Below are 15870 nucleotides of genomic sequence, written 5' to 3'. Positions count from 1 at the left end.
GAGAAAAACACAAAAACAAAAACAGGAACAAACAAAAAACAAATGGGGGTAGCACAGGCAGCAAGAGAAGGAGAGAACTGTCAGTTATATAGTCAGCAAAAGAAGAACAGAGTGTCACAAAGATAAAGGGAGAGTACAAAACAAGTTGGACAGAGGCAAATTCCAAGAGACAGACAACTGGCTGAAGCATTAACCATATATTAGGTAGAGTTTAAATGTACAATATTTGAGGTCTGCCAGCATCTAAATGGTGCAGAGCAGCTCAACCAAAACATTTTGTTTTCTTGTCTCCTTTGACCATAAAAACAAACTGCTATAACTTTTCCTCCTTGTGATGGTGGCGATGGGGGACCAGAAGAGAGGAGGGAGAGAACAGAAGAGGATCATGGGAGTAGGATATTAGAAAGGGATGAATTTATTATTTCAAGTCCCCATATGACCTTGATCAAAAAGTAATGTCATGGGTTGGGGGGTGTACATCAGAGGTAGAGCACACTCTTAGTATAAAGGTAATCCTGGATTCAATAGCTAGCACTCCTTTCCCTTCAAAATGCAATTGAAATTCAAAAATTCTTTTAATAGAAAAATGTAAAGACAAAAAGTGTTTTTTTTTAAAAAGAATTCAATCACTTAATTATGCAAAAAGCTTTTGGAAAACCATAAAAATTTTTTCATGAACATCAAAAAGAACATCTGAGTAAATCAAAATGGAAACAAACCAATAACCACTTCCTTTGAGTTACTTTGAAATGACCAGCCGTAACAGCTATTCTCATTTTTCTAATCAGTAAAGCAGAACAAATCACTTTTTCAAACCCCATAAAGGGGTAAAATAAAGTAAAAGCAAAATAAAATTCAAACTTCGTACCATGAATCTAAAGAGCCTTCTTACCTGATCCAGCCCTGCCTAAATCTCCAATCTAATTATATCATTTGCTTCCTTTCTTATGTCATAGCTTTCCTTCACTTCTTTGACTACTATCAGCTAATTTACACTTTTGGTCATTAGCCTTTTCTTCGATCTGAAATGCTCTTACCTTGAGTCCTCACATAGCTTCTTTCCTATCATTCAGATCTTAATTCATGTACCTCATCAACTCAAAGTGGCTCTCACTGACTGCCCTATTTAAGTAACACTTACCCCAATGAACCTCCAGCTACTCTCTATATCATTTAGCTTTACTTTTTCTAAAACATTTATTAATTTATGAAATGAATGCTACTTATTTTTTTAAACTCCTAATATAACCCTCTTATATGGGTCTTTAGTGTATTTCTAGAGTTTAAAACATGGTATATAATAGGTGCTCAAAATATTGAATGAATGATAAAGTACAATGACATTTTAAAACAGATAAAAAAAATTTTTTTCTTGATCATGTATCTTCACAACTAGAGATTTTCTTAATTGAAGAATACTAGTCCTAGAGGACTTTTAATCTGAGTCAGAGGCCATAGCAGCCATATTTGAATGTTTAATATATTACAATGCTTATTAAACCAGGAACCTGGTTTTAATTCTTTCGATGTCAAATCTCGAACTACCCAATTAGGTTTAAATTTTTCACTGATAGATTTTAATTAAAAAATATATACATAGTAGCCACTGTAACAAATTAAATCAACACACTAATCAGATCCTCAGTTCTTCAGTTTAAATTAGAATTCTAAGTCAAACATTTTGGTATATCTCTGTTGCTTAGAAAAACTAAAATTGCTTTTATGTCTACTTTATTAGAAGCATTAAAATAAAAACCTTCCTTAACTAACACGCAATATACTGAAAGCTTTAGATGTATTAAACATGAAATAGCAACTGAACAAAAAACCCTACTTACACATTTCTAGAAAAGTATGCCTTATAAAGAGCCAGTTTTGTGGAGGCACAGTATATTGTACGCAGTAAAGTTTCCAGGTCACTGCCCTAATTTTTCAAACTTACCCATCTTGTAAAACATGCACACTTTCAAGCTTGCAGGTAGTTATTTTGAAGAGTAGAATCGAAGCAGAGACTAGGCCATGTAAAATTAAAAAGCCTGAACATAGAAACAAAATCAAAGTTTCCTAGCCTCAACAGTGAGGTCTGCATTTTCCTTTCCATTGCTCTATTTCTATTCACTAAGATACATTACATAAAAAGAATAAATAATTGTCATTAAGAGATGCTATTCCTATTTTTCTACCTTGACTCTTCACCACTACCTCCATCGAGAACTTAGTATAAATGAGCATGAAGTTTTAACAAGTTATTGGTGGGCATGTGGATGAACTTTTGAGTTCTGAAATTATTTGGCAAGTAGACCATTTAAAAAAGTCATACCTCTAAAACAAAATACTACCAAGGAAATCAGGATCAAAATAAAACAAAAACAAAAACAATGAAAACTTATGTTTAAATACAGTGCAAAATAAAACATCAGGTATCTATATACTCGAATATAAATTTAATAACTGAATTCAGTTAATCAAAAAAAAGACAAGCAATTGGCAAAAAAATAATATAAAGCTGATATACTTAAATTCACTAAAAAGTAACAGACTGATCATGTATTTTCACATATGAATTGTGTAATCTTTAAAATATGACTAAAAACTTTCATATAAAATCCAAACAAATATTATCAATTCTACTTTATTAAGAGCCAAGGCTTTTACATAATAACATGCAAGAATTTTAAATTCTTGAAAGCAAGTGTCAAGTACTGCACACAATTTCCATACACAGCAGGTAGTAAAGCAAGAAAAGAACTGACACAGTTACTTTTCTTAAAAGAGACATACAATGGAGAACTGTTATACAGCCCTAGCATACTACAGGTCTATGCATTAAAGATGTTGTGGCTATTAACAGTTTAAACCTTTACTGTATTTTGCTAATTGGTACATAGAACTTTAAAGCTTTTGAAAGATAAAACATTCCAGTCAGTTCAATTCTCCAGCATTGTTCAAGTATTCCAAGTAGGAACAAAGAAGAAAATAAATCTGCTTTAATTGCTGAAGAATCACAGATAATAGAGATGGCTGAATACTGTAGAGGAAAGATCTTTTGTTCTTTGAACAACTTAAATAATAGAAAGATAATTTTAAGTTTTAATGGTTCCTGTTTGCATATAAAAACTTATTTTTAACATTCACTTCTTTTCTAATATTTTAAAACTTTTACATAGCTTGATAATATGTAAAAATAACTTATTCTAATTGGGCATGTATTTTAGAAAACAAAAACAAAACTCTGTGTTTATCTATAAAATTTTATTTAAAACGGTTGTACACAATAAATTAACTTGTTTAATAACATCATTGTTACTTGTATTAAAACTTATGCCTTTATTGAAAGCAGAAACATTTGTAGTTTAAATGACCCAACAGTTCTACTTAAATAAAACTTCAATAATTTCAGAGCATGTTTTATCTGTAAGCATAAAAACTATTTTAATATTAGTTCCTATGCTTAGGTATATACAGTATATCTTGGGATAGGAATATGAAATGTAATTTAATAGTTTAAACATGTAATCAATCACGTATTACATGATTAATACTGTTGGTAGATATTTACTGATTAACCTTTGCAAAAAGTGCAGAAAGAACCTTTCCTTCAAGCTTTAATAAGTCTTAAAATTTGTTACTTGAGTATTAGAAATTTTTTCAAAATCAATCTTCCCTTCCCCCATATGTGATAGTACTAAAAAAAGGACAATTAAAAGAATCCCACTACAAAATTTAGCTTCCAAAATGAGTAGTCATTAGTTAGAATTTTAATTAGTAGTATGGCTCCAATCTTAAAGGCTATTCACCAATTTTCCTCAATAGCTTGGACAGCATAAAAACTGACACAAGGAATTACACTGTAAAACACTATAGTTGTTTTAAAATATTGCAACATTTACTTTTATTTATTCATTTAAAGCTTATTTTATAGTCTTACTCAGAAGAATATAAATATGCATTCATGTAGACTGAAAATTTTGAAGAAACATCCATATTTAGTGCAAGTCTTAAAGAAAAGACTCACGCTAAACTGCTAACATGGTAGGTTCTCAAAAGGCTGCTATTCTTTGATGTAAAATGAAATACTACTTAGTGAATAAAACATAAAAAAACTCCTGTCTACCCTTCAAAGAGACATATCCTTTGACCCAGTACTCCAGACTAAAGCCTTGAAATTTTTACACAAGAATGCTGCGTGAGTAAAGTCCAGACAAAACAGACACTTGAGATGCTAGAAGGCTGTATGACCCCAATCGCAGACACTGCTCTTTCTTATAATCTAGCAGATAGCACTTCCATACACCAAAAGAAAGTAATCTCACCAAAAGAAAACTAACCCCTTAAAAAAAAAAGCAAATAAAGTAAATGTAAGCCTTTAACTGAGTTTTTTCTATTTGTGCAGGTCACCTAATACCTAATTTCTAATTTAAATTTGCACATTTATAAAATACATTCATCTACAAACTTTTGGTATATTAGGAAGAAAAACATACTTAGCAAATTGTTTTATTTTTGAAGGCTTGCAAAAATCATTTGATTTTATAAATTTCTTAGAAGAAGTACAAGGCATGAAAAAATTTTAAAAACAGTGATAAAAATTTATACTAAATTTGCTTATACAGATTTCTAATACAGTGACATTAAAGCCTCAGTGATTGAGCTTGCTGTACCACGTATTAGTCAAATAGCATTTACTTCCTGCAAGCAATAAAGCTTTAACTGCTGTTTTATTGTTATTTGGAAGAAACTGTTAAATACTAAAGTACAACAAATTGACATCATTCAGAACATTGTTTTATATGAACACCTAATTTTTAAATAAAGATATTAAGACTATTAAAAATGTCCAAAATGTAAGGATTTTACATTAATAGCAGCGTACTATAATTTGCCAAGAAGCTTTAAAATGACAGCTGTCCTTCTCCACTGAACACCACCCCTTAAAAGAAGATTTAAGATTTATAAACTGCTAACTAAAAAGTTTCCTTTTTCACATGCATTTAAATTAAGGATAAATGTATAAATAAGCATAGTATTGTTGGTAAAAGTTAAAACAGGTGGTGGTTAAGTGTTTACACAGAATAACAAAGCACATAAATGACAATTTATAGGGCTGATATAAACATAGAAGCATAATGCATGGTACATATAAGTCCTCAGTAAGCATTTATTGAATAAATGAATAATGAAAAGATAACAGCCAACTTAACTTTTACAAAATATACTAATGTACCAACTATTAAAGGTGATTTTGTATTATTTTCATTAATAAACTGAAACTATACATTTTATTTTTGTATTCATATTTTAACTACACTAGTAAATAGTTGATAGAAGGGAACTGTGACAAGAAACCAGTATATAAAACACATGTACTAGAATACTTAAATCAAAAGCACTTATGTACGTTTAATTTGTGCTTTGGTTTTGGGGGTCTCATCTACTCAAAATCTTTAAAGACACTGCAAATTTAACTTCTGTCTTTTGTATAGTTGAAGTGAATGTAAAAAGACAACATGTTCATTGGACATGAGTATTCATCAAATATACTGAAAGGAGATTGGGGTGGGAGAGACATAAAGGGGAAAAAAGTTAATAAAGCACAAAGGCGGAGACATTCTTTACCCAGCCTCCACGGCACAACTGCTTCTGCAACAAAAACTAAGGGCCAAGCAAACAATCATTTGTAATCTTTCCTTATTATCTGTGGGAAGTATCACATATTTGAAAATATAGTGCAAAACACAAAAAGATTTTGTTTTCTTTCAATATTTAAACTCTTATTAGTTCCAAGAGTAAATGAAAAGATTAGTTGCCAGCTCATACACAAGAAAAGACTTTATTAAAAGTGACTGATTAAAAATTTACCATGTATTCTGATACAAGATTCTTTATTAATGGTAATCCAGAATTACTTCAATTTTATTCTCTGAGGATTTGTTCTCTAACAATGCCAATATTGTATATTAGTTCCACAATGTGAGAATGCATTCTTTACACTAGAAAAATGCTAGGCAGATTTTTCCCTTCTACATTCTATGTCTACAAAGAAAAGACTGGATACATACTGTCAATATACAGTTGATACTCAGAAGAAAACAATTTTTTCTTTGTACTTATATTGGTACTAACATACACAAAACACTATGAAAATTTCTTCATTATATTCTATTAAATTTTGTATGTAAGATATAACAATTTAAAAAATAAGCTTCACTTGGTAAAATGTCCTTTGAGTGAATCTGAGAATAACGATTAAAAATGATAAATAACATATGTTCAAGATTGGAGAAAATAAAAAAGACTTGATAACAGAACACATACAAAAAGGGTCTGAGGTTTTAGCTCTCCATAAAATCCACATAAGCAGCATGCGAGCCTAAAGTTTAAGTGGTCTTACTAGGACTGCTGTTATTAAAATGAATACTGGCAAAAATTCCCACCACACCCTGCAACATATCTGTAGTATCATGAGAAATCATGGTGACATAAAGAGATTCAGTGAAACTGGAAGGTAATCAAGATGATTAATTACCTGGAACTCAAGCGAAATAAATCAAACTCCTGGGATGTTTAATTCTGAAAAGAGAATACTTGGGAGAACATTATTTTTTGGCCTCAAGGCCTTCTTTTATATTCTTAAAGGGTCTCCAATAAGATTTTGTTTATATGAATCTATCCAGAGATATTTACCATATAATAATGTAAAAGAGAAGAAAAAATTTGAATAATTTAAAATAAGCCAATTTATACATTAATATAAACATTTTAATGAAAAATAAGTGATTTCAAAATCTAAAAACTCAAGTAAGAGTGACATTAATTTGCACTTTGAAAATCTCTTTAATGTCTAGCTTAAGAGTAGACAGCTGAATTGTAACATCTGTTCATGAGTTGAAACTGCTAAGTTGTTTTGATTATAATATATAAAGTTCATCATACAGATACGTAGTTAGAAAATGAAGCAATATTTTTAGTAGCTGTAATATTTTCATACTTGGGTTCATTAAAATCTTTCTTTTTCTATGTGTGTTCATTAAAAATCCACTTTTCTATCTTTGGCACTTTAAATGGAACTTTTACCCATTCATGACTTATAACACCATGCACTGGTCATACAGAAAATACTGGCTCACAGAGGTATGCACATCTTCCAAATATCAATATAGTACGTGATATTTCATTACATAACATAAAAAAACACATCTGTTAATGTCATCTCCATACTTAGAAGTTTTTAAGTACTACTAGGAAAGTGTCAAAATCAATCAGATCAGTGGTAGAATCAACTTCTACAAAAATTCTCACTTTCACTTGACTTTTACTATGGGCAACATTTCCTTGGAGTGATATGCTCATGTTCAAGAAAATATCTGCCATCAATATACTGAAGACTGAATAATCGGAGTTTGTCATTTAAAAGTTGTAATATGAAAAAAAGTGGCTAATTCAGTTTCCAACAGAAAGTAATACAAAGGTTTTTCCTTAAGACAGTCATTGTGCTGTATATAGCACAAGTGTTATCTGTACTTGTTTTGCTACATGAAACATAAAAAGATGTGTACACACGGTTGAGATTTTCTTAAATTAAAAATTTTCACTGCTTCACTAAGTAAAACTAGAAATGTTTTACTTTAAACTATGCATGGAGGTGAAGGATATAACTACTGGCACCACACTGCCTTTATTTATGCTAATATGCCAAGAGTTTTATCACAATTACTTTGTACCATCAGTGTAAATGTCAACAAAGTGATAAGGGCAAATAAAGACAGTATAATTATAAAAATAACTTTGTAGACCTCCTAAAAAAATCTTAGGCACCCTGAGAACTGAACCAGGTTACCAGAGAGGTGTTTCAAATGCTGTTACATAGAAAACAGCACACATGTGCTGTGAGGGTAGACCTTGAATCAATGGATAGAAATCATTAAAAAGTATACTGCCACCAAATCAAGCAATTATTTTTATCCCCTTTCATAAGGTGATGCAATTTAAAACAAAATTTGTCCTTTCTAGTGTGCAATTTTGTGGTTTTTCTTTTAGGAGTAGAAATACAGATTTTGACAAAAGAATCACCACTTCAATAATGCATCACTTTCACAATTTCCTCATGTTCCTTTATAGTTATCCCCTCCTGACCTACCTTCTAGTCCTGAAAAATCATTGATCAATTTCCTATTCCTAGAGTTTTGCCTCTTCTATAATGCCAAATAAATGAAATCATACAGTATATAGTCTTATGAAGCTGGCTTGTGTCATTTATATTTTCTGGGTATAATTTTTTGTCAAATATATTTTGCGAATACTTTCTCTCATCTGTAGCTTATCTTTTCATGCTCCTAGCAATGCCTTTCAAAGAGCAGAAGGTTTTGGTGTGAGAAAGTCTAATTTTATAATTTATTTAAAAAACAGATGTTTGGCAAAATACCTAAAAAAATACTGAACCAAAATAATAAAGATCTCTTACATTTTCTTCTAGAAATTTTAGATATTTTGGTTTGAAACTTAGAAACATAAGATTATACTTAAGACTTGAGAATTAAATTTTGTGTATGGCACAGATATAGATCAAAGTTCTTTTCTAAACTCTGCATATAAATATACATGTTTTCCATCATCATTTGTAGAAAAGACAACTGATTATTCACAAGAAAGAGCTTTTTAAAATTGTGGCTGAGTACCAGGTGCAGTGGCACATCCCTGTAAACTCCACCACTTGGGAGGCTGAGACAAGAGGGTCTGGAGCTCAAAGCCAGCCCAGCCTACAAACCAAGCTTCAAGGCCAGCCTGACTGGACTATAACAGCGTGACCCTGTCTCATAAAAGAACAAAAAACAAAACAAACAGCCAAATAAAATTATGGCTGATCAGTAATACAAAAAGCAACCTCACAAAAAAATTAAGTGGAAATTTAAAAACCAAAGTTAGAAAATCAGCTGTTCAATCTACTGAAAAATGGCAGAATATTAAACTATTCCAAGTCTCACTCCATGAAGTCTCCTCAGATGGCTACCTGGGGCTTAAAAGTCTTCCTTAATGTCCTGCCTCAGCTCTCACCACTCTAAGAGTTCAATTTTTATCTGTTACTTATTAGATTTCTACATATGATTTCTCTTGAACAAAAGGTTAAACTATTTTTAAAATTAAAAATAACTAGGGCCGGGGATTTAGCTCAGTGACACCATACCTGCCTCTCAAGCACAAGGTCCTGAGTTCAATTCCCCAGTACCAAAAACAAAACAAAAAAACTAGATTTGGTAACATGATTAGGTAACACCTAAAGTTACCTTCTAGTTTTAAATTTCTATGATCCATTTTCAGAAAAAAGAAATACACAGAAAACCATTAAAATTGATCCTTAACTAAGTCTAGCTCATATACTTAAGCCCTGAGCATTACCTATATCAATTTTTAAAATACATTATATATGAATATTCAACAGATATCATGATAATGTCTAATGCCCTTATTTCAATTAGGAGCCTAGCTTCCATCCAGTGTCAGGTTCAAATATCACAAATATCTACTTCTGGATAGTTAAGAAAAATAGTACACTAATCCAATACATTGGTTTATATTACATAATAGTAATATTAAAGTGCTATTTCTTTGCTGTGCAGAAACTTTTTATTTGATGTAGCCCCATTTGTTGTTCTTGCTATTATTTTTGGTGCTATTGGAGCCTATTCAAGAAGTCTTTGCCTGGGCCAACCTACAGAATAGAAAAAAATCTTGACAGATATTCTTCTGACAGAGGATTACTATTAGAAAATATAAAGAACTCACAAAGCTTAACATCAAAAATAAATAAGTAAAAATAGAAAAGCCCAATCAATAAATAAATGGGCAAAAGAACTGAACAGACACTTCTCAAGAAAAGCACTACAAATGGCCAAAATGTATATGAAAAAATGTTCAACATCTTTAGCCATTAGGGAAATGCAAATCAAAACTACACTGAGATTCTATCTTACCCCAGTCAGAAAGGCTGGTGAAGATGTGGGGGGAAAAGAACCCTCCCATGCTGCTAGTGGGAATGTAAATTAGTACAGCCACTATGAAAATCAATATGGAAGCTCCTCAAAAAACTAAAAATAGAACTACTATTTAATCCAGCTACCATCCTTAATATATACCTAAAAAGTCAGCATCCCATAGATATACCTGCATTCCCATGTTTACTGTAGCACAATATACAATAGTCAATCAAGATAGGGAACCAGCCTAGATGCCCAACAACAGATAAATGGATAAAGATTATATGTGTGTGTATATATATAATGGAGTGTATATATAATGGAGTATTACTCAGCCATAAAAAAAGAACATAATTTTATCATTTGCAGAAAAATGGATCTGAAGATCATCACATTGAACAAAATAAGCCAGACTCAGAAAGACAAGTATTGAATGTTCTCCCTATTCAATTCAATCTAAAAAGATGAAAAGAAAGTAGAAGGGAGACTGTTATTAGACAAGAGGAAGTAAAGAAGGGGGAGAGGGTACAAGAGTAGGTAAACGGGAGCATGAGTATGATCAAAATACATTACATACATTGAACACCCCCTCAAGAAAACCAAGTGAAACTGGGCGGGATGGTTGGAGGAAAATGATTCAAGTATGTTATGTACATGTATAAATCTGCCAAAATGAAATCCATTAATCTGTATAATCAATATGCTCTAATAAAAAATGTGGAAAAAAATAAGTTTTTAAAATGCTATTTCTATATTTAAAATACTTATGATTTACTTCACAGTTTGAAATGCAGTGCCATTACAAAGGGAGTAGTTAAGAGACACATACGTATATATCTGAAAATAGTGAACCATATATAAAATGAAAAGCATGCTTATAGTACTTATTTTTTTCTCATTTCTTTAAGAGTGTTGCAAATACTACAACCTTCATGCTATTGTAAAATAAAAGCATAAATATCAAATTATCTAAAGTGACAGAACATACTGAAAAATTTTGTAATGGTTGCCAAAATTCTATGTACTACAGATGAACAAAAGATTATTCATTACTACTTGTAATTTAACTCTGATGTGCACAAAGAAATGGTGTATTTGTGTAATGTACATAAACTTACATTTAATAAAGTTAACACTGATGGTTCCAGAAAAACTTAATAAACTTAAGTTTAGATAGTGCCAGTATGCATCTCATAACTTAGAAGTGTGACAGAGAAAATAAAAAACAATATTAATTAGAAAAAATTAATTAGGAAAAAAGTGTTCCAATTACTACTTACAAATATCACACAATGGAAGAAGCCTTTCCTAATTTTAATATTTGTAGCTGACAATATCTGTGTATAGTGCTTTACAAAATTATCTTTTGTGAAAACAGTTAAGATTTGCATATGTTCTAAGAAATTCAAACTCAAATCAATTTCCTAGAAGAATCCGAAACACCATACTGAATAATGCACAAAAATAACCCTGAAGGCAAAGTCACAGCAGCATGTAGCAGAAAATTCTTACCAATTTTTCATCAACTGTTATAAGTTGCCTGTCTCGAATTTGGTCCCATGCCAACCTCCATGTGGATGTGCTCAACAACCTGCAGTGCGAGACTTTCAGTTAAAAAATGATCCATGCAATGAGAAAAAGAGAAGCAGACAAATCTTACATAAACAAGCTACTTTAACAATATCTGTCTTATTAAAAATAAAAAAGAAAGAGAGAAAGAGAAGAGGGCACAAAAGTCCTTTTTCTCCCCAATTAGTTCTGTCTGCTGAGTTTTTGGCAGACACTCACTTGACAGTTAACAACAGGCAGCACTTTATGTCGGCCTACAAGCTCTCTGTCACAGAAAGGCCACCAGTGACAAGTACTGTACTGCTCTCTATGAGGGTACAGTGGCTGGTTTGTCATGACCAGCTAAAAAATGCAAAACTATATCAACTGTTCTGGAATGCTGATTCCTAAATGATGGCATCAGAAAGGGAGGAGGGGCTCGATCACAAGAAAAAGTTTCTTAACTCACCTCAAAGCAAAAGTAGTTTAAGTAGTAATGATTTATATGGTTATTTTAATAAATGTTACTAGCTTAGTCCTGTATCCTGTTCACAAAATCAGAGAAAGTCAGAATGATTAAAATAGAAATATTAAGTTTGAAATAAAGCACAGAATCTAGCTTCCTATATTAGAATCTTCTGATCTCACTATAAAGGAATTACTTAAAGCTAGCAGGCTATTTCATGTGTACTTTGTCATTTATACTAGCAAATGTCACAGTAATACCTGATTGTAATAATTTAACACTTTCCAAACTACTGAGGCAGCTTGTGTAGATCCCTCAAAAGTCATATGGTTCAAACTTTCAAACCAAATATATAGCATTCAGTCCATTCCTTTTTTTAAAACACAATATAGTCATTATCACTATCACAATTTGATGCAATATCATCTCCAACTTTATGTTAAAAGTTCAACTGTTAATAGCTACACATGTACATAGCTTTATTGAAAACCTACTAATAATTTAAAGATAAACTAATAACACACAAGGACTTAGCTTTAGAGACATTTGTTTTTTAAATCTGTCAATTCATTGCCAAATTTCAGATGTTATATCATTTTATCATTGTGGCTGTCCCACTGAAAAGCTTATCAACATAAAAGACATTTACATGAAAATAACTTATTTACACAATTAAAATACACTTTCCAGGTGTTAAAATATTAAAGTATAATTAAGTACCTTTTAAATATTTCATTCAAGAAGTCATTAAGATCAATAATATGACAAAAACATTTTAAATACCTTTAACTAAACCTATATCCTGCAAGAAAAACATTATAAAGTGATGAAAACTCATAAGAATTTTAAATATTAGAAAATACAGCTATTATTTTCTAAATAGTTTCTTTAGTAAAGAGACATCAAAATAGTACAAATTATTAGATTAAAACTAGAATCCTTGGGCTGTGTGATTTTAGGCTACACAGTGGGTTTAATTTAAGCAATTATCTTTTAAGTTGTATAATAAAATCTTAAAAGTATACATTAACTGTAGCCAACAGTAAATTTAATTTATAAAATTATATAATTTAATAATAGCTGTTTTAATAATTTTAGATAAATCTCTTAAGAATTAAGCTATATAAGATCTTTTGTAAATTGATGAAAAATTATACCTTATTTTTATACAGATAAAAAAATTATTTTTATGAAGCTGTATGTAAAAAGTCATACAATTTTACCAGAAAGCTCAAAATCAAAGCTAAAATCTTTTGTTAAGAAAAACTTACAATAGGCTAAACCTTACAGAGATAAGTAGGGCTTCTAATTTTTATCTAGAGAACAAGTACCTAAGAGCACATACAGTGTGCTCTTTGTGTACATTAGGCTAGCTCTTTTGCTAAGTAACTATCCCCTAAACGATAATTATAAAAACCAAATCTCAAATGTAGAGAAAAAACTTCCTCTAATTCTAGGTAAGTCTGTAAGAGAAGGCCAGAGTCAATTTTGAACACACTAGTAATCACACCTATGCTAGGTCTGGGTGTATAGCTCAATGGTAGGGTGCTTGTTTACATGTGAAATTTTGGGCTCAACCCTCAGTATTACAAAAAAAAATTTTACCTATGGTAAATTTTAGGTTAAGTATGAATTATATGTCAAATGTTTGCTGATTAGCTTATATAAAATATCACAGCAGTAAAGTAGTATAAGAAAATATTTTTATAATAGCAGAGTAAAATAACTTTATTAAATAAGAAAATACAAAAGCTAGAAAGAATGAAGGAAAAAATGAAGCTATTATATAAATCCCCAAACTCCTAAACCAAACATACTGCAAATGTAGTATAAGAGATGGGACAAGGAGAAAATATTTACAGTAGAGAATAGTAAGGGATCAATATCCAAAATAGGTAAAAGTTTCCACCAATCAGTAAGTATGGGTTAATTCTTAAGTTTTAAAAGATATATTCAAAAACAACAAATAACCCAAAGAACTCGATTAAAAATAGGAAAAGGACCTGTACTGATATCTAAAAAAATATATATATAAATAACATGGGGCCAGAGATTTAGCTCAATGGTTCCGCCTCCTGCCTCGCAGGCACAAGGTCCCAAGTTTGATCCCTGGTACCAATAAATAAATACATACATACATACATACATACATACATACATACATACGTACGATATATAACAAATAAGCACATGAAATGATGCTTACTATTACTAAGAACCAGGGAAATGCAAATCAAAACACAGTAAGATACTCTTTCATACCCTTTAGGATGGTTATGAAAAAGCAGAATATACATGTTGAGAGAAATGTAGAGATATTATAACCTTTGTGGAAATCCAAAGTGATACAGCCATGTGGAAAATAGTATGGCAGTTTCTCTAAAAATTAAACACAGGATTACCACACAGGCCAACCATTTTATTACTAGTGATATATCCTAAAGAAATTAAAGTAGGGACTTGGATACGTATACACCAATGTTCGTAACAGCATTGTTTAGAATAGTCAAAAGCAAAAATAGTCAATATATTAATAATCATTATTTTCACTAGGCAATATAACACTTAGTGTACATGTAGAAATAATGGTAATTATACTTTGCTACTTATTTTTTCCAAAAAATTTGCATTTGTATTGAACAGACTTTTTACTTGACGTTATTTCCTAAGCAATATACAACAAATACTTGTGTAGCATTTACGTTATATTAGGTATTCTTTTTTTTTTTTTTCTGGTACCAGAATCAAACTCAGGACCTTGTGCTTGCCAGGCAGGCACAGCACCACTGAGCTAAATCCCCGGCCCTGTATTAGGTATTCTATGTAGTCTAGAGATGACCTAGAGTATATGGGAGGATATGCATAGGTTATATTCAAATACTATGCTACTTTATATTAGGACCTGACCCTCCATGGGTTGTTTTATGATTATTTTTTAAAATTTCATTAGTACGTACATGTTGCAGCACATCCAGTTTACAATCACCTTGGGAAGTAGGTACGAGTACATAATACAGCTTGTTACTTTTTTCTTTAAATCCCCTTCCCTGCCCTCTCCCTCCCTCCTATTTCCCATTCCCATTTTCATTCTTGTTGATATTATTAATCTTAGCTCATGTTATGGCACATAATGGTTATATTCACTGACATTATTAGGTTCCTGTACATGGCTTATCCTTATTCTACTTATTTCTCCTTCCCTTCCTCCTCACCCTTTACACTTGTTTTCTTGGACCACTTCCTTACTGCAAGAGATCCAACTCCTTATTCCTTTCTAGCCATCTTTTATAATTTTCTTTCTTTGCCTCACTCAGGGATACCATATGTTATTTAAGCTTGTGTGTCTGGTTTATTTCACTGAACATTATATTTTCCAGGTGCATCCATTTTTCTACAAATGTCTCCAACTTGTCATTCTTTATAGCTGAGTGGTATTCCATTATATACAGGTACCATATTTTCTTTATCCAATCGTCTGTTGATGGGCATACAGGCTGCTTCTAGGACTTAGCTACTACCAATTGTGCTGCTATAAACATTAGTATGCATGTATTGCTGTAGAGTGATGTCTTAAGCTTTTGGGAGAAGATACCTACAGGGGTCATGTGGAATTTATTTCAGTTCTTTCAGAAATCTCCATACTGATTTCCATAATGGTTGTGCTAGTTTACATTCTCATCAACAACAAAGGGGTGTTCCTTTTTCACTACAGCTATGCCAGCATTTGTAATTGTTTGATTTCTTTTCTTTCTTGACAGCATTTGATATGGTTAAGGTTTGGGACCTCTAACAGGTATTTTAATTTGCAATTTTCTAATGATATATTATATTGAACACCCCTCCCCAGCCCCACCCCTTGCTGTGGTGCAAGAAATTGAACACAGG

The 15870-nt window shown here is 31.4% G+C and overlaps 1 protein-coding gene across 2 annotated transcripts in view; it reads right to left on the bottom strand.

The window, feature by feature from the left end:
- Ndufs4 (NADH:ubiquinone oxidoreductase subunit S4) overlaps window positions 1-15870 on the bottom strand; it is a 103722-nt gene that overhangs the window by 47828 nt on the left and 40024 nt on the right. For both annotated transcript variants that reach the window (XM_021261428.2, XM_004848528.4), the window contains exon 2: window positions 11484-11562. In XM_021261428.2, coding sequence (XP_021117087.1) covers window positions 11484-11562 — 79 coding nt within the window. The remainder of the gene's footprint in view (window positions 1-11483; window positions 11563-15870) is intronic.

The sequence above is a fragment of the Heterocephalus glaber genome, unplaced genomic scaffold (assembly GCF_053883595.1).
Source record: "Heterocephalus glaber isolate CG9 unplaced genomic scaffold, H.glaber_assembly_v1.0 deba00001538, whole genome shotgun sequence".
Taxonomy (NCBI): Eukaryota; Metazoa; Chordata; class Mammalia; order Rodentia; family Bathyergidae; genus Heterocephalus; species Heterocephalus glaber.
This window is presented reverse-complemented; position numbering and strand designations above follow the sequence as displayed.